The 19,494-nt window shown below is 45.9% G+C and overlaps 1 protein-coding gene across 4 annotated transcripts in view; it reads left to right on the top strand.

Moving 5' to 3' along the window:
- Window positions 1-19,494, top strand: part of LOC124212070 (LIM/homeobox protein Lhx9) — a 67,888-nt gene that overhangs the window by 34,409 nt on the left and 13,985 nt on the right. For 2 of the 4 annotated variants that reach the window (XM_046611798.2, XM_046611799.2), the window contains one exon: window positions 18,461-18,831. In XM_046611798.2, the coding sequence (XP_046467754.1) occupies window positions 18,551-18,831 (281 nt within the window). In that variant the 5' untranslated portion in view covers window positions 18,461-18,550. Of the gene's footprint in view, window positions 1-16,042; window positions 16,508-18,460; window positions 18,832-19,494 lie in introns of those variants that run through there. The other 2 variants (XM_046611797.1, XM_046611796.1) reach the window with 2 other exon arrangements.

Raw genomic sequence — 19,494 nt, 5'->3', positions numbered from 1 at the left:
TCTTTTTTTCTCCTTCTCTCACTCTCTCTCTCTCTCTTCCCTTCCTGCACCATAACAATCCGGTTCACTTATTAGTAATGAATTTTCATTAGTGGAATCGTTCGTTCGTAGCAACGCGCCACGGATCGTTCTCGTTTAATCACTCTGCCTCTAATCTCGATCTGATTTATAACGGTTTCGACGGAAAAATCGTTTCCCTCCAATCGATCTGATAAGAAAATAGTCTATACGACGTGGAATTTCGTCTCACTTTCTTAATTTCAGGGATTAAATTACATTCAGGTAAAAATAAATAGTACCATCGTGCAATGCTGCGCCTATCTAACGCGATTTTTTCTATTTACATGACTTAATTTTTCCATTTCGACGCGGATCTAATTCGCATTCCGCAATCCGGTTATCCGCATCCGATGGTACAGTGTCAGGGCATAAATTTTTTTCCACAATTTTTCTCGTGCTCGAAACTCACGGCCAGAGATGCACATCTCGGAGTTACAATTAATCAACGTCGCTGGAAACTGTAAATGGCATTCCAACGACGCGGAGACCAGTGACCACAGGGACATCTCATACTTGTACGATGCGCGTCGACGCAACGACGGGGAGCTTTAATATCTTTTCTTGAAAAAAAAAAGGGAAAAGGTAGAAGGAGACAGAAAAACCGAAATAAGAGAAGATGGAACTAAACCGCTTCTGGCCTTTAACCGTGTGTACTAACATACATAATATTATTTACCTGACAGGATGAAACCACCATTTCAAAAGATACCGGGTGTCCCAGGTAAACTGATCTCGTTTCGAACAATTTTAATTTGCAAACAATCTTCACTCGAAAATGGCTCGAAATTGCCATACATGATTTCCGCAACGAAAAAACAACGAGGGGGAAACACAGTCGAACAATTGTCGAGTCTTCGTAATACGTAATACGTAATGAATAAAGTATATCTACAGTTTACGAAGAAAATAAATTTTTCAAGTGAAAATCGCAGCTGTTTGATCTCTCAACGACGATTTCTTTCACTCTTCAAGACCGACGTGGGAATGCCTGATGCATGTTTGAATACGGCCCGAGTTGGATGGACCACCCTGTAGACCGGGCGCCGGGCTTATCTGAAGACGAAGCAGAAACTTCTGCAACTCTCACATACAAATGAGGTCAGAATCAAGATTTACGATCTTTCCTCTCAAGCGATCGACAAGTTTCAGGTTTCTCCAGGTTGACGCGTACAGACATGCATACATACATGCATCCAGGTACTCGTTTTGGCGGATGCGACTTTGTTGCAGGCTCTATATAGCAGCCTGTACCCTGCAGTGCCCGACATAACGCGTCTTGAATAAGTAAAATAAAGCGCACCCTTTGCTTTATTCTGCCTGGAACGATAAGCAACGGAAGAATATACGAAGTGTTTGTTTTTCTTGAATTATTATGCCCGTTAACAGGCATCCGTTTATCCAGCTTTTAACGATCCTTACATCCGCCATACTTTATCGCGTTTCACCTGACGTTTCCTATAACCTGTATTTAATTCGAGTTAAAATCAGGCAAGAACGGTTCGACGTTATTTCTCACTTTGTTGATTTCTATTACATTTATTTTTAGAGGGAACCCGATTTCCTGCTGCAAATGAAGGGATTTTGTCGTCCGCGGGTTGAGACAGTTTTTTTTAAATTCGTTTATTCATTCATTTTGCGAACCGCACTCAACGGAGCGACGAGAGTCGCGCTAAATCTAGTTTCCAAGTCACGTACCCGATATTCTTGCACGGGTGTTTCTTTTTCCGTCTCGGTACGCGTACAAAGTGTTTATATTTCAACCTATCCCCGGTTTAGAGAGTATCGGGTATAATTCAGAGAAATACTGCACGGCAGCTGACATCGGGCGATAATTTGAGGAAGTAAAACAATTGTCCGCACCTACTTCACAGCCGATACCTGCCCATAATACGCGACTAACGAGACAGTAATAGCTGGCCATAGCTGGCCAAAAGATTAATGTAGACAAAGTTGTGAAGTGAAATTATCGCGATAAATCATGCCGGAATATTGTAAGAAAGGAAGAAGGGAATCGGGTGTGTACGTATAGTGGAAGAAGAAATTAAAAAATACGAACAAGTTAGGGTACTGGTCAGCCATCACCATCAATTTCGGGGATGCAAGGGGCTGCGGCAGCACGACATCCGAATCCCTCGAAATATCCGTTTCTACGAACGCGGACACACAGGTGCAAACGGTCGACGTCGGTCGTCGAATTAATAACCACGCCGAGGACGTCGATCTTTGGCGTCTACGCGCAGCGATGGGCGTTTTGTCCGTCCGTTTGAGGCGGCCACGCAGTCGGTGAACCCCGTGAAGATTTCTAAGGGGGAATTATTTAAGGGGAGGGAAAATGTCCCACTGTGCACTCACGACAGATAATAAAGATAAGCCGATATTCACGGAGTTGTAACGAGAATCAGCCGCGACGTAAGGGGTGGAGGGGCGCCTCCGAGGCACGATGACGTTTGTCGTGTTAAAGCCCAGTTTTCCTTGCTGCAAGACTCGAGCCTCGTGACCATAGCCCAAAGATTTTTATCTAACGGACAACTAAAGTAATGGTTGCACCGCGCGTAAGCAGCCAGTCTCAAACGAAGAACACGAGTAGTCGTGATAAATTATGGAACTCATAAGACTGCGGGCTCTCGTACCCATGGTCCAGTGGAATGTTTCCGTGATTGTGGGAAAGGAAACTCTTATCCCTCTGCTCACATTTTCCTGACAATCGATACCTACTGACTCCAGTATGCCTGGCTATGTGCACACTGTACATTTCCTATAGCTCGTGTTTCGCAACGCGTTCTAGAAATTTTTCCTGAAAAATGAAACTCCGAGTATCAATGTTACCAATTTATGGCGTCGTAGATCCTTCAGGCTCTGCACGTGAGGTATGTGATTAATGCTTGGTGTAGACCGAGAAATACATTCAAGGAATAATAGGGAACTTCCTGAGTCAACGAGATTTTTGAGATATTCTCAAAAGCGTTTTTGAGTCAAGTATGAGCATGAATAAGTATTTCTAGTGTACGGCATAATTTGAAGACGTACTTTCGGGATCATCAGACAGATTGTCAATTAGCTGGGAGCGTATTTTCGTCAAATCTGAAAAGTTGTCCCGAGAAACAGCTTAGGAAAACGGGTTTTTTGAACGGGATTTTACATCTTCACTTTGGTTGCTATGTTTTATCACCATACATTGATCCGATAACACACTCCAATTTCTGAACTCAACAACCTAGGCCATAATTCTGGTCGAGTCCTAAGAATCTGAGCGATTTAGACCTACAATTTTTTCCTCATAGTACTTTTGTAATTTTTTTAGCCTCATAATTTGTCAAAGAATCGATTTCTCGAAGTTTTCTTTACCACTAATTGGGGTCTTGGTAACTGAAAAAACTTAGCCGAAACACTACAGTATGGAAAAAACTGAAAAAAAAACACAATAAAATTTTACCGTCTTTTGACTTTACACTGCAATTGTGATGATGCGCAATAAATTGTTTCCTTTCAAAAAAGAAAAAAAAAAATCACCTCGAAATATAGCGTGGGTTTGAATCGATGAATTAATTCTAGTGTTTTTCAAAGTCGTTTAGAAATTCTGTGATATTCAAAAGGGGATTATACGAAACGAAAATTCGTACGGTGAGAATTGATCCGACGGCGTCGTTTAGTCTTCTAAAAATTGACGCTAAAACTCTGTAGGTACACAGCGTTCCCAGTGCGACAGGTGGATCGGATCGAGTCGAGGCATCGAGCGTGACGCCGTAAGGATCTGAGACAAAAGTAAAAATGTAAAAAAGATGGCAAGTGTACGCGGCGCAACGTGAAGATGCTCGGCGAGGCAGCAGCGCGACGCCCCATTACCATAAAGCCAAGATTTTTATGAGAAGTGTGCCTCCCGTCTGAAACACGGTAGTCGCGGTCGGAGAGGGGGGGGGGGAGGAGGAGGCACAGCATCCCCGGGGATCCCCGCCGGGATCCCAGTCGTTATCAAAATTCCGTCAGAGTGGAGCAACGTCGGGAATCTCTACACGGGCCATGTGTCTTCCACCTTTATAGGGGACGCGTAGCGAGATGTGCGGTGCGGTACCTGCGGCCTTACCTTCCAGGGCATGATCGCAGAGGAAAGCCGCAGGGGCGATCCGCGTCTTCCCGCGCTGCGGCGCGTTTTTCCGACGCTCGACAGGTAGCGAGTAACCCTGTCGCCTCTAATACCCGCCGTCAACGAATCACGCGACAAATAATCGTAAAGTCACCGGTTTACGTCCCCGGGGCCCGACGAGCCGCGGTGATAATGAAAGTCGGGGTCCGGATCTCCGCTCGGTTCGCCCGCTGCGGGTTCTGACTTCTGCGCCGTGATGCATCCCGCAGTCGCTGCGCTCGTGTGTGTTTATACCTACCTAACTCCGCGGTCCATCTTTCTTATCTTTCGCAGGGATCGGAAAGGCCCTCCTGAGCCACGCCAAGACGAAATCGGCCCACCGAACGGAGCCGGAGCTTCTGGGTAACTAACCGCGGACCGATGCAGTTTACCGGTCCGTCGATTATTGTTCCACCGAGGAATCTCACGGTGGGCCAGAAAAAGTAGAAACGGTTTGCGCGTTAACGGCCTTTGCTTCGATTAAAATAACGATCGTCAGTGATGGCTTTCCGGTGATCCGAACCGGAGGCCGTTGTTTCATTGGGATTATTGCCGGAGGAAATCCCGTCTAGATCCTTATCTTACCCTGATCGGGAGGTCGTTTGGATAGTTAAACATCATCGATCTATTCGCGATTCGGAAATCTGCGCGAACCGTGCAATGAATTCGAAAACCTTAGATACTTTTGTTGTTGGAGAAAAAAATTTATGACTATTTTTTTCTTATACACCGTGATTCGTGTCACCGCTTTAATCGAAAATCCGAGGCCGGATTTGCCTGCAGGCAATGACAGGAATTATAACTGTCAGGGGCGAGGGGGGGGGGGGGGGGGGGGGGGGGAATGAAGAGCGGAGGCGTGACTCAGCCGTGATGAAGACGTTGCCAAGTTGTCAACGGTACAATAATTAATTATTATTACTCCGACGGTCGACGGTATTCTCCTTGCTCTCCGCGGCGATAAAATATGAAAATTAAGAACGACTGCGGCACACGGTCAAAATTTGTCTGAGGTTTAATCATTCCATACGGACCGCTATTTTTACCCCTCCGCGGAGAAATATTTCGTACGTTTTATGCGAAAATTGGCTGAGCCTGTTTGGCGATTGCGGAATGAAAATGAAAGACGAAACGTGTGAATAAATATCTGTTAAATGAAGAATATACTACTTCGAGGTACGGATATATTTATAGCGATTAACGAGTGCGAGAGATCAAAATACGATTGTAAATGCGATAGTGAACAGGGATTAAACCTGTGGTTCACCTGTTCAACTAGATACTCAAACTTATCTCTAGATCGGCCAGAACTTGTTTGTATGAAATCATCACCGCCTCGTTCCGCATTAATCGAGAATAAAAATTTATTGTGAGAATTTCTCGATCGGCCGTTGCTTAAATTATACGCGCCGTTGAATTAAACACGTCCACGCCTCACGTCGCGCTCCATAAGCGGCTATTTTTATCGCCGGTGATTAGGAATACCCGGGAACGATATCACGTACGCGTATACGTATAATTCAAGATACTTGTACCGTGGTGTAAACAACTCACAAATGAAGATTCAAACTGCCTACCGTCATGCAATTTCTGTCTCTCGGCCATATCCCGCCTTTTGACGCGCGGCCATAACTTTCGAGTCTCTGCGGCGGAACTGAATTAAAAATGAGAGAGAAAAAAAAAAAAACGGAGATACAGAGAAGGAGGAATGAAAGTAATGGAAACAAATAAAATTAATGAGACGAGAGAATATTGTAACGGACCTCAAGCCCGAATCTAAACGCTCGTTATTAATCCTTGGCTCTTATCCAGTGAATGATATTCTAACGCGAACGGGTCCGACACCTTTGCCCTGTCCGAGGAAATCTTTTCGAACGTAAAGCGAGGTTGAGCTGAATGAAAGCGAAGTTGGAGGCGTGGGTAAAGGAGCAGTTAATTACCAGAGATAGAGTCATTAAGCAGCAACCAGTCTGAGTCTGCGTGCTTCGAGCCCGCCCGCAGCCAGTCGGCCGGGTGCCCCGCGCCAGGGAGTCTCTGCCAACTTTTATTGCTCTTGCTACTTGCGCCTCGTTCCCTCGCTCCAGTTCAATTTGTTGCCACGACTCAACCCCGCATTCCAAATCTCGCGAGGCTCGCCGAATTGCGCATCATGCGATTTTACCGGATTCTCCGTGCTCGCAAAACTCACCTAGATTAATTTCAAAGCCGAAATCAATATTCATAGCTCATACCTTGTACGACTGGTTGGTGGAAACAGCAGCGATCATTTTCCGCCCCTTGTTGACGTCCTTATCGTTGATTAGATTTTAATAGGTGCTACAAGCGATGTGCTCCATACTTCAGCATCACGCCGACCACCGACCGAATTTGTAGACGAAAATAAGACTGTACCAGACGTTGTACCTTCGTTACTCTATTCGCGAGTCGACGCAGTGAGCTTGCCATCAAACCTTTCGCGAATCGATCACTGAATTAGTTGCATAAACGCACCTGCTGCTTTCGCGAAAAATGGTAGATACGTAATTCAGTGCGTTTGATACTCGTGTGACTTTGCGGAAGTTTGATTGTCGTTTAAATCGATCGACAGTGATTTAGCGATATCCGAATGACCGTTGCTTCGAATCGTCAACTACACGATTTGAATTCTTGAAAGGTTTTCAACCACGCCTTGACTCCGGCGAATAAATACGAGAAAAATTCGTGCGTACGATTCTTTAATATAGATCTGCAAAAATGTCACATTAGCCAACCCTCGGTGTCACCGGAGACGAGGAAGGGGGGCGTGTTCCCTCAGTGCGTCGGCACCCGCAGAGGATTATGAAAGTCTGAAGGTTTCGAGTTTCTTTTCTGACAAAGCCGCCGGAGCTTGTATCCCGAGAAATCGTGTAATTATTTGGTGAAATCTCGAGGCAAGACAATGGAGACTGAAGATTTCTTTCCCTTGTGTTTATTTTTCTCATTCGTTTTGCTCCGTGTTTAGGTATGCACAGTGTGTGTTATACACATAATATCTATTGTGCGAGACGGAAAATTGACATTCTTACGTTTCTGGGTGTAAGACTTTTGGGAAGATTGAAGAACGCGTCGACGGTCGTTCCTCCTTCAGGGCTTGTATATCCCCAGGGACAATATTGTTTGAGCAAACATGGTAACAAGAGTGTGGTGCTCCTGGTGTTAACAATGTATACCGAGACATGATGGTTCTTGGCCACGAACCAACGACCCTCGAGAATCTTAGGGCCGTAGAATCAGGACACACAAAGCCAAGACACCACACCCTGGCGGCTGCGCTGGTGTCTAGGTAAATAACGCCGGGGAGAAAGACCAGAAGGGCCAGAAGAACCAGTGGAAGACCCAACCGATCGCGGCTTCGTCTGATGTCCCCAATAGCTCGGGTTTCACAGAGGAGCCACTTTACACCTACGTAAATATAACGCGCACGCTGCACTGCTGCCACGATGTCGTTGTCCCCGCTTCTTCGACACTGCGTTTCGGCACCTTTTTCGATCATCGCTATGGAAACCACAATCCGATTGTTACACGAACACGCGCGAACTGCAGATAGAAGATCAGTACCGTTTTAAATGCCCTTTGAAAAGTTTCTATCTACGTTTCGTACGAAACTTGTGGAGATATAATTTCCTAAAATTGGGAGGCCATCGAAAAATATTTGCGTGCTGTCCAGATGACTTTGGTTTTTTAAATTTCGCTGTGGTAAACGTTTTTTCATCAGCTTATTGTCTGTCATTCAATTTGACTGATCAACTTTGTCGAATTGAAGTTGAACGCAAACTGCCAGATATTGCGATCTATTGCAAGTGAGGTTGTGTTTAGACAGATTGCGTTGGATTTTACAAGGATATTCAGTCTCGAAGTTGAAATGATCTTTAACACGATGTTTGAACAAACAGTTGAATATGTTGATTAACAAGTATTGATGATTGGTGAAAAAAGCAATTGAATATCCGGAAGAACAATCGTGATTTCATTGGGTTAGCAAGATCCTGATTGAACAAAAGTGCAGGTGGATAAAAGTTAGTTTATTATTGAAACAAGATGAATTACAACAGACATTAGTACTAAATTAACTTCTTTGACGAGACTCATATTTTTGTTTTTTGCATGAGGATGTATGTCATTATTTTTTTGGATCGGTGCCTCAGGAATTGTTTTGATCCTGCGAATAAACCGTTAACTATAACGTGGACGACACGTCTGTGAAATCTATCGAATCGCCAGACAGAGATGTGACCTGTCAAATTCAGAAACTGTTGCCAGCTCTCACAGTCTTTGATGTAATTCTTGCCTTGCCTGTATAGAATTGACAAGGTTCGAAGCAGCGTCTTCAACCTGGACCAAGAGTGAAAAAAATTGAATAAAGTAGTTTTGTTATTGACAAGGTGGCAACGGTACCTATACTCATATATCAACGGTGAAAAATGCTACTCACGTTTTTCGAATTAATCGTCGTCAAAGCTGCAAAGCCTGCGAAGCTGCTCCTTGTCTGGGACCCTAGTGTAGCCTGTTAGAATCTTCAAACCCACAGCAAAGTCCTGGTACCTACATTTGAATCTTATCGCAGATCACTCAGCGATGGACGAAGTAGACCAGAAAATTAGTCGCATATACGATTCATGATTTTCGTGGTCATTTTAAGGGGTTGTCCTAGTCGATTTCGACATTATGACGAATATATCTCCAAATATCGAAGTCCACGAATCTCGACCTCAAAAAAAGGGTCGACAGCCCCGTTATATACGTAATTCTGAACAAAAACACTCCGAGAAATTTTCATATGACGCAGAAATAAAAATGTATTGCGAATAACTTTGTGAATGTAACCATTCGTCGACTTGAATTTAATCGAATACTTGCTATAATTTGAGATTTAGAAAATGCTACGCAAGTGTGAGCCATTATAATCCCTGTACATAACGAGAGTGGATTATTTTGGAGAAATTATTTTCCTTGCCTTGTCGGATAACGGATACATATACCTGTACCTGTAATAAGTCGTGCCGGCCTTCTCTCCTTTTTCGCAGGCATATCCTTTCCGCGTTAACGTACACATATACGCACATGTGCACTTGTAAGTAGGTATAACGCATGCGGGCAGCGGGAACGCTGGTCGGTCGCTTTTAAAGGAAGCTAAGGTGTGGGACGATTTAATACAGAAGCCGACGCGTAAACAGAGAGACGCGTCTTTGTGCCCGCCTCGTATTTCAACCGTTCGCAAGCGCGTCGCTTCGTAGCGTCGTAGCAACGTCGATGCGAGTGCGTCGAACAGCACTGATCGGCTTCCAATCGCGGGATAACTTTTGCGAGATACCGATCGTGCCCACGAGCATAAACGCGTTGGCAATCCGAGCAGGTTTCTATATTTCGAATCACTGGCTGCTGAATTCCGCGTCGCCGGTGCCTTCGTCTTTTCGGAATGAAAAAACAGCCACACAAATGAAGGATAATCGACTTTTTTTTATCCTGTTGAAAAAACATTTCACCTCTTTATAGACAGCGTGTTATTCCCACGGATCGCGGGATCGGTTTATACTAAAATATTTTTCGCAACTGTTAGACCGACGCATGACTCGGCGGCAGCGCAGCTAGGTGGTAATTTAGCGATTGCGCGAGTGCACATGGAGCGAGATTCCTAATCTTAAGTGGTTCTGGTCTATATCCACTCTCTTTCGATCTGCGCTCGCGATAAGAACGGAAGTTAAAGAAATCACTCCGCCTGCACCGGATGCAGCTCGCGTCCACGGCACCCGATCTTCGCCCCCGAGAGTAATGAGACTTGTCTGCCCCACGCGAGATGATGATCATATTTGTACTCGCTCGGTACCGCGGCTGAGATTCAAGAAACGTACCGAAAAGATTTGGGGTGTAATTTAAGAAATATCGAGAGAGATTCCGACTTCTCGTTTCACACGTAACACGATTCTTCCGTTTAATTTATGATAAAAGCAAATTTTCATCACCGCAGGGCAAACTTGTCATAGTCCGCACGCTGATTTAGAATGCGCTACATCCTCGCCTGCAGTCCGCCTCTAGGAGGAAGACGAATGGCCGGGAAACGGACACACTTATACAGTTATTTCTCCGCAGGTACCGCAGGAACGTTTTTCGCGATATTAGATTGCGATTTGCGAAAGTTGGCCAAGTTCTGACCGGAGGATTTAACGCGCCTTTGATTTACACCATTTGCGGATTATGTACGAGTCCAACTTCCGCGGACCCGGTGAAACGACTTTGATTGAACACCTGTACAGAAATTACAGGTCGGAGATACGCGGTGTGTATAATTAAGTTCGACGTATGCTATTAAATCTGCGGACGATCGATGTATCGATGTGTGTGTAACTCGATCGGGGAAAAAATCTTGGCACAATCCGATGATTATTTTTTCTTAGCATTATTTTTTGCTTGCTCGGGGTTACGCAAATTCTACCTTTTACTCCCGGGATTTGATATCTTTTTTAATTACTTCCGACCGGGTCAATTATGCGTCTCGCAGATTGCCATTCATCCGAAAATTGTTACGTATTTTTTAACGCGAATTCTTTTCGACGTCCCAACGCGTTCCCTGGTCTTTCGCTGCAGGATCGACGTCTGGCGCAACTTCCGGCTTCCATCTAGCGCAACGCGCGACTGAAACGATCCTCCCGATTTGGCGTATTCGCTCCGTATATTTCAACCGCTTCGGGGGCTGCCGCCTGGCACTAATGACACGCGGCTTAGTTTCCAGCATTGAGTTAAGATCGATGCGGCAGATAGATAGATATGCCTTGCACTCGACTGCCGTGCGCTCGGTCCGGTATCTTTCTTTCCTACCCTGGAAGGATAAAACACGTTGCAAAAATCGGGGGACTATCCTCGCCCAACTCTCAGAGACGATCGAATGACGCTTGTGGCGATGTCGAAGACTCCTGGAGACTGCGGACGTCGATTTCCAATGATAACGTGTCCTCTTTTCTTTCCTTTCGAACTTACCCAGCGTCTAACAACGATACCATCTCTATACCGAGTAGCTCTCTCGAGATCAAGAACAAGAAACGTCTTCTAGTGGTGAGATCGTGACGCGCATTTTTTTTTTTTTTTTTTTTATCATACTCGTGTAATCTACACCGAAATGGAACCAAAATCATTTTTATAACAGTTATTAGCGATGAAATCTCGTATCTGAAATTTTGCCAAGTTTCAAATCTCTGTAGAACTTGTGAAATATACTAGAATTGTATATTACTGTGTCCAAACGATGAGCATTTTGTACAAACAAGTTATTTTTCTCAAGTAAATTTCGGTCGGATAATTAATCGACGTTTTTGTCAGAAGCGAAAGCTTCCGTTTGGATAAAAAAAAACTGTTATTAATGAACTGTCAGACGAGTCAAATGAATAACTACGCGTACTCTGTTTTTTCGCTGAGCGAGGATCTTATTTTACATAAGTTGTCTTACGAACTTTTTCAAAAAAGGATGATTTATATTCGAAAGTTTAAAAGGAGGAATGAAAAGGGACCAAAAATTTTACATAAATATGCATGGTGCAACGTAGTTTTGCTGAATGTTCATAAATTGCATTTCAGTGCAATAATTGCAATCTATGGCGAAAAATTATGTTGCAAAACTGCAACGCTCGCACGTATCTCTTACTCGCAGATTGCAGCTTTAGTAATAGTAGTAGTAGTAGAAGTAGAGAAATTTGAATGCTTACGAATGTGCGAAAAAAGCAGTAACGGTTTGTCAGAAGTTGTTTCAGCGACTCAATGCAGACTGAAAAGTAGGTATGTTACTTCAGCCGACGCGTGTTCGAGTAGCGAAACGAAGATCCGCGGAAGGATCTCGTTTAATATTAAACAGATAAGAACGGTTACTCGCCCATTTAGGCGGCGGGACATATATACTTGCCCTTGTTAAACAAGAGATACATTTTTCAATTCTTTCGGGCGTAATAGTAGCTGCACTGTGCAGGAAGTGCAGGGAGAGCGGGGATGCAGTTCGCGACTCGAAATCAGATAAGCGCTGGCTCCTTGCACATTCAGCGAAAAAGAAGGAAAGAAAGAAAGAAAGAAAGAAAGAAAGAAAGAAAGAAAGAAAAAAGGAAAGAAGGAAAGAGCAAGGGAGAGTGGGAGAGAGAAGCGTCTAGCCGAGTTTAAGTGGATTTAAATGTGGAAGAAGGAGAGCGAGGCGCAGATTAGTATCGCCGACTTCCGCTTCTCTCTCCGCCAACTCCATGCCCGATGCATTTCTGATTAATAGGTTACGAATTGGTCGGACAGCGGTCAACGGCGAGTCGGTTTTATCTCGCTTTTCTCCATAAACTGCACACCTATGCAGCCCGGCTGGATGCTCATTCTCTCGCCATTCGTCTCTGTCCGAATATCGCTGACGGACGAGTTTCTGCGCATTTTCCGTCTATTAACAGGTGAAAACGTATAACGGCGGAGAATTTATTACCCTGTCTGATAATTGCTTAATTCATTATCCGTGGCAAAAAAACGCTCGCGTTGTAAATCTAACAAACGTAGTATCGCCGCGAATATCGTAACGCACCCGCCTATGTTACATTATACGCATGTTAAAGCAAATGCACACCACTTAAGGCTTATATATACGGAGTTCCGACGCTAATCTTATTATGCAATCCACTTATTTACAATCATCAAGCAATTACAACCCTACGTAGAGGGCCGGGAACTTCTAATTATTATATACAGAGTGCCGATTGTTGTTTGGATTATCTAAATAGTTGTATACTCAAGTGTCTGCCTTTTTGAGTTATCAGCACGGGCTAGTTTATAATATAGTTACTTCCACGAAGGTAACTAGCGAAACTACAACATGCGCATAAATTGATTAAGGTACAACTGCAGCTTGTTGCTGCTCGCAGTCCGGTGCACCTTATGCTGCAGAAAACTGACGATGAGGCCAGTTTTTCACGCGGCAGGGTCGTCGATACGTGATTTGCGCCGTGCAACTGCCAGACCAGAAAATTAATGCTAACTGATTGTAAATTTAACCCAAACAACAGAGTCCGCCTGAGTTGAATCTCCCAAATTGATTCAAATAAGAGAAAAAAAATGTGTATAACACCTCGGTGAAATCACAGTATGCACCTCTCATACTCGGGAAAGAACTATAACGCATCCCGTGGTGCAAAATCAAGCCATACATTAAAATAATTTATTAATAAATACAAGTGCTGAGAGGCATAGGCTTATCGTTCTACCTTCCTCAAAAGTTGGACTAATTTTTTGTCGAACTTCACACCGAAAGCTATCATGTATCCAATAACATAAAACGTAAATCCGTTTCATCGTAAGTTCGAAAAACGTTTCAACTTGTAATTCGCAATTTATGATTAATGCGAAATGAATTTTCCGGCCCACAAGTATCAGTATTCTAATTGCGAAGCCTCTGAATTCATTCCTAATTACAGTATAATTCGTACCTAGCCTAGTAATGCTTTTTGTTATCTACTATTCTAGGAAAGTCCGAAAGTTGAATCATCGTTACCTTGGTTGCAAATTAGCACATGTTTGAACCTCAGTGTTTACTCGAAGGTGTCGATGACTGGTACAACCACCTCACTTCGGTGCTGTGTGTTTCTTTTCGTCTGATTGTGAGTGAAGCAGTACCAGTAACAACGCTAATTGTAAGTTTTGATTTGACGAATTGTGCGAATGATTGATTTAAAACGCGCTCCCGGTTTGAGTGGAAACAAATCAGAAACGTTTCTATGTATACATCTACGTCTGGCCAACAACAAATAAGAGAGCTTATAGATCCGCGAGTACAGAACAGAAACGCGGGTCAGGGTAGAAACTCGCTGTGACATCCGCCTCGTTCTTCATATATACGTGTATGTGTATATATATATATCTCCACAAAAAAACCGCACGACCAAACGCGAGGATAACAAATTAACGCTAATTGAATAACAAGCTTCGTACCATCGCAGCAAGCACCCAAGATTGACCCGAGGAGTGTTTAGCCACGTCCTCAGAGTTGGTGATCCTGTAGAGCAGCTCACCCAGCGGCCTATTTTTAATTAAACCCGGAGGACCCGGGACGGATCTCCTCCTGACACCTGACACGCGGGGATGCCGACGTTTCCCGCAGGCAAAGGTTGGTCGTTGCCTCGGAAGAAGAAGAAGAAGAAGAAGAAAAAAGAGCAACAAGAGAGCTCGTCTCGTCTTCCGGGGTGAAGGCCACCATTTGTCTTCGTCAACCCCTTCTTTTCACCTCCGTCACCTTCGCCCACGTCGCCGGGTTCCCGTCCGGAGTCTCGCCTTTTTCCGCGACGGAATCACGCGCCTGGGAAACCGCGAAGGATTTCCACGACCTTGCGCGCCCCTGAATATATCTACATGTATTCCTGAAAATTCTGTCGAACCGTCGCGTCGTTTCCTCGACGTGCCACCAGATGACTCCCACTGCTGGCCCGCAGCCGGCTGGTACGGATGCTGCGGAACCCATTCCCGTTCCCCGTCGGCGTTGAACGCCGGCATCGGCCTGTCACCGAGACAACCGCCGCCTACCAATCCGCGGGCGACCTGGTCCCCTTCTTCGTTCCCGATTGGTCGATGCCCGGCGCCGCGATCGACCGGGACGACGGGAGGCCGCGCCTCGAGGAGGCTGCGTGTCGAGAGTGCGACGGGTGCAGTGGAAGGCCGGGGAACCCGGTGTCCAGGACCCCCTCCCTGCCATCGCGACGTTCGGCGCCTCGAGAATCGAGGGCCTGAAACGCCGTCGAAATAATCCCGAGGCTCGTCACGAAGCCGTCCTTAGAATTCGGAGGGATTCTCGCCGTTTCCGGTATCCTCGACGAATACGCGCCATGTTCCTATGTTCCTACTCGGCTGTTATTGTACGTATTATAATACACGCGCGTACACGGGAGTAGCAATTAATTTAACCAGCCGCAACTGGTCGACCCGAATTATGCTCATTCCCTCGGTTTTGCCGCTCCCCGGTGACCCGGGACCCGGGGGTTAATTGTTCTCATCTCTCAGATCGCCGCTGTCACCGACCCCCGGGCTTTCGAACGAGCGCTGCGGAGCGCGGCTAGGAATTAACACGGGAAATCTAGATCTGGAAGGTACTTTTTCGGAAGATTATTACCACCCGAGGTGCGGTATAATTGCCCTCTGTGTCGCTCCGCGTTTATTAGACGGACCTCGGGCCTTGATCGACGGCTTGTTACGACTTAAGCCGAAGGAAGCCGGAACGAAATCCGAGTCTTCCTGCTCCCTTTTCACCCGCTTTTCTCTCGAACAGAAGCAGACCTGTGCAAGGTTCCAGAACCGGACCAATGTTGGTTTGATGATCGTGCCAAGGCTATCGCTACCGGTGCAGTCTCTTTGGCGACAATGAACCATCAATGCTTGTTCCCTGAAGGGTATGATCCTACCAGCGCTGATGAAAGGTACCGAGTCTGCATTCGTGATCTGTGAATTAATGCGAAACCAATACCGAGTACCTGACACTAGTCTACCAAAGAATGAACTATTACGGTATGAATAACGGACGCCCAGTATTGAATTGCCTTGACTATACCGGTAGTAATTGTAAGCCAAGATGATATTGCCAACGGGACTGATGCAGTACGCTGTCAATTGCGTTGAATGGCTGGGGCTGCGCCGACTTTGGCGTGGTTGTCGGTTCTGGAAAATCCTTATACGTTGGGAGCGACGCCCGCCGACGGCGGATCAGCCGGCGTCGTGGCGCCGACTGCGACCGCGCAGCCGCCGCGCAAAGCTTCCAGGCACCCTGGCGCACCCGGGCGTATCTACCCCTTGGAAACCCCTCCCATAATCCCCAACCCCTCTTCGTAGCGCCCTCGTACCTCGAAAGCCGGGGCCGATCCAGCAGCCGTGGCATCCGGAGAGCCGTGTGTGTTCGCTTAGTGTGACTGCGACAGAAATTTCGTTCGAATCAAGCCGCGCGGCGCCGTTTCTAAACCGAGGAAAAATCGCGAGGACGAGCGATACTCACAGCCTCGAGTCGCCCGTCGCCTCCTTGAGCGGGACAATTAGGAAAGCCTGATCTTCCCGTCGTCCTGCAGACGAGAGGAAGTTGAAATCGCTCGACTAAAGAGAGACACACGCGCAAAAAAACCGAGCGACGGCTCCGCGATTTAACCGACGTTTTACCGGAGGAATATCAAAGCTCGACGAAAAGTGATTACAGTGACAATTGTGGTGCTTGGACCGTCGCGAGATCCGATCTGAGGAATTTGGGATCTTCTTCGTCGCGCTGCCGCGGACCGACGGCCAGGACGATCCTGACATCGAGCTGGTAACGCCTGGAGCAGGTAGCTGCGGGATTCAGTGAGTCCTGGAAAACGAAAGGGTCGTTAAAATATTTCCGAACCAGCTCGGGGAGGCGGAAACTGCGACTCCTCCTCGGCCCGTTTTTCCTGCTTTCCCCGCACGTCATATCGCGCAGGAACGTGTGTAGAAAATAATTAAGAGGACGTCCGACGGGCCCGAGATGAGAGGCCGGTCTTCTTCTTCGGACCGAGAGCCACGTGGCTCGACGAATACGAGTCTTCCACCTCTCCGTCGCCCGGCGGACATTGATTTATTGTACTATAAGCAGACCTGACTAATTAGCTCCTGGGCTGATTGGCTGATTCAGAAACCCAGTTAACCTACCCGGCCAGAATTCATTCATCAGCGCACCGAGCCGCGTTTGTCTCGCGGCATTGGGCAAGCTTTCGATCCTTTTCATTCATGAAACAGCGTGACAGGGTCGGTGCTGTGTTATTGTATAATTTTTTGAACTTGAATTAGAATTCAGACTTACTCGTTTGACGTTTTGCATTGCAATCGGAAATAAAAAGAAATTAAACACCGATTTTTAATGTCTCGAGAAGATTCAGGCTGCGCGGTGTCCATGTGCCAATTATTCAACTTTGAGTAATGTTAATTACCTGTATATAAAGGCGTTCGGTTCCTGCGGAGTAATACTACGCATAGCATCCTATCTCACGGCCTCGCGATTAATATCTAACTCGATTTTAATTTGTTACGATCATTACTGTCTTCATTAGCATCATACTTACGTCGATACCATCCCACGCGTAAAAGCTCGCTGTAGAGAAATTAGCTCGTGCAGTATTCCGCTGCAGCGATTATATCTGACAGATACCTACATATATATACCTTTTTGCGCCGCGCAGAATCTGCAACGCTTCTTCGAAGTTCCATCTTCGACCATCTAGATTACTTAATTCCCCGTTTACCCACCGTGATATTTATTAACTTCCTTTAAGAGAATAAACATCCAGATTCAATGGCCTGGAGTAAAGGAAAACGTCAACTGCTTTGAAATAAATCAGACGAAAATTCAAGGATGAGACATTTCTTTTTATTATTATTTTCGGAATACAGTCAAGTAATCAATTTTTATCCTCAATCGTTGCGTTGTGATGTGCCTGCAATAATTGAAGGGAAACTTGAAAAAAAAATCCCTCAAAACTTTTTCTTCGACTACCTGACGTTATGCTAGTTGTAGTTTTATCCCAGCAGAAATTACCGTGTAGTTATTTTCATGGGGATGACGTTGCAAAATTCAAACCTCTCGTTTTCAGCCTTTTCCCAGCCTGAACCTCTAACGAAGACCTTACGTCGAGCTCCTGAGGTGCAATTTAACACTAACCGCTAGGTGTCGAGAAATTGATTGTACAAAATACCGTCTACAAGATGCATCAAATTTTGCCAAGCTCCCATTGAAATTCCTGCGCCGTCGCGTCGCGGTTAATCGTTCGAGCGTCAGATAGTAAATTGACAATTCGAAGAGCATCAGCGTGCGTCTTTATACTTCTTTATATAGCATCGGGTAATTGTATCTTATACACCGATGCCTGTAGCGCGTAAACCTCACAGTGGTAGTCACTGTACGTACGCCAAGTGCAGACACTGAGACGTGCAGGAAGTCGTTCGAGAACATGGCCAAGTTTTTATCAAAAAGAAAACGATTTTCCCACGTTCGCCCAGCGCATCGACGATTTCTAACGTTATATATTTTTCCATCCATCTCCGAAGTGGCTTTCAAACTTTTACCGCTCGCATACCGCGGTGTCCGTGTAAAAAGAAATTCCAGTATAAAAATTATAATACAAATCGAACTGTACGGCGGATCATATGGAGCAGTCAAACGATTCCTTCGCTCCGCTCTTCTCTCGCGATATACCTACGCAGAAAAATGTTAAAAAATAAATAAATAAATAAAACTCGAGAAAATAACTAACGCTCCGTCTCTCCCCGTCCCTCTGACAGGAATACAAGAACCGACCAAAGTCCAGACGACGAGGGAATCGTTGGTAACGGGGTCAGCATGAGGTCAGGGTGCTGGCGCGGCGGTCGGCGATGCTGAAGGAAGTGGGCTGCGGCGGTGGAAACCCCCTACCGGGGGATGGTGCCGTCGGCAGCTGTCAGGTGGGCACCAGCGACCCGTCCAGCAACCCGGAAGGAGGGCTAAGCTGCGGAGGCTGCGGACGAGAAATCGCCGAGCGGTGGTATCTCAGGGCTGCCGACCGAGCCTGGCACTGCGGCTGTCTCAGGTGCTGCCATTGCCGGCTACCCCTGGCTGCCGAACTCACTTGCTTCGCCAGGGATGGAAATATATACTGCAAGGAGGATTATTACCGGTCAGTCTAACCTCTAGCTTACGTTGTGCATTTTCGTTGTATGTCTGTGTACCTAGGTATCCGATGGTCGTAAGCACGGGCAATTAAGGTAGATATTGTAATTTTATTACAAATTGTTTTTCATCGGCTCTCATTGTCAGTTGGATGTGTCATCTTACGTTGGCAGTATACGTGATGAAAATTAAAACAACACTGGTTCGTATTGACTCGGCGATGTTTAGAATATTAGAAAGCTCGTACATCATGTTTGTAACCATTTTTTTTTTTTTCTTATTGGAATTTTTCACGATAGTCTTTCCACGTCGATAAACCGAATCGCAGCTTTGAAGTTTAATCTGAGTTATATGACGTGATTTCGTTTTGATTACGGATGGATGGATGGGAGTGAATCCCACGGTCGTGGAATCGGAACGGTATATCAACTTTAGTTGGAACCAGAGCCTTGGGGTGGCGGGCTTGACGGGGGTGGAGAGCGAGAGAGGGTGAGAGGCTGGTTGGAAAGAGGGCTGAGGTAGAAGCTGAGGACTGTCGCATTGATTCAACTCTCTCGAGTTACGCTCACTCCAGGGTTTCCGCCTCTTCCCTGCAGCGCCCCATTGCCGCTCCCAGTTTCACTCTCTCTCTCTCTCTCTCTCTCTCTCTGCACTCCCTGCTCTCGCCTGC

This window comes from Neodiprion pinetum, chromosome 2 (assembly GCF_021155775.2).
Source record: "Neodiprion pinetum isolate iyNeoPine1 chromosome 2, iyNeoPine1.2, whole genome shotgun sequence".
In the NCBI taxonomy this organism is placed as follows: Eukaryota; Metazoa; Arthropoda; class Insecta; order Hymenoptera; family Diprionidae; genus Neodiprion; species Neodiprion pinetum.
The sequence above is the reverse complement of the archived record's forward strand: the minus strand, read 5'-3'. Positions and strand labels throughout refer to the sequence as shown.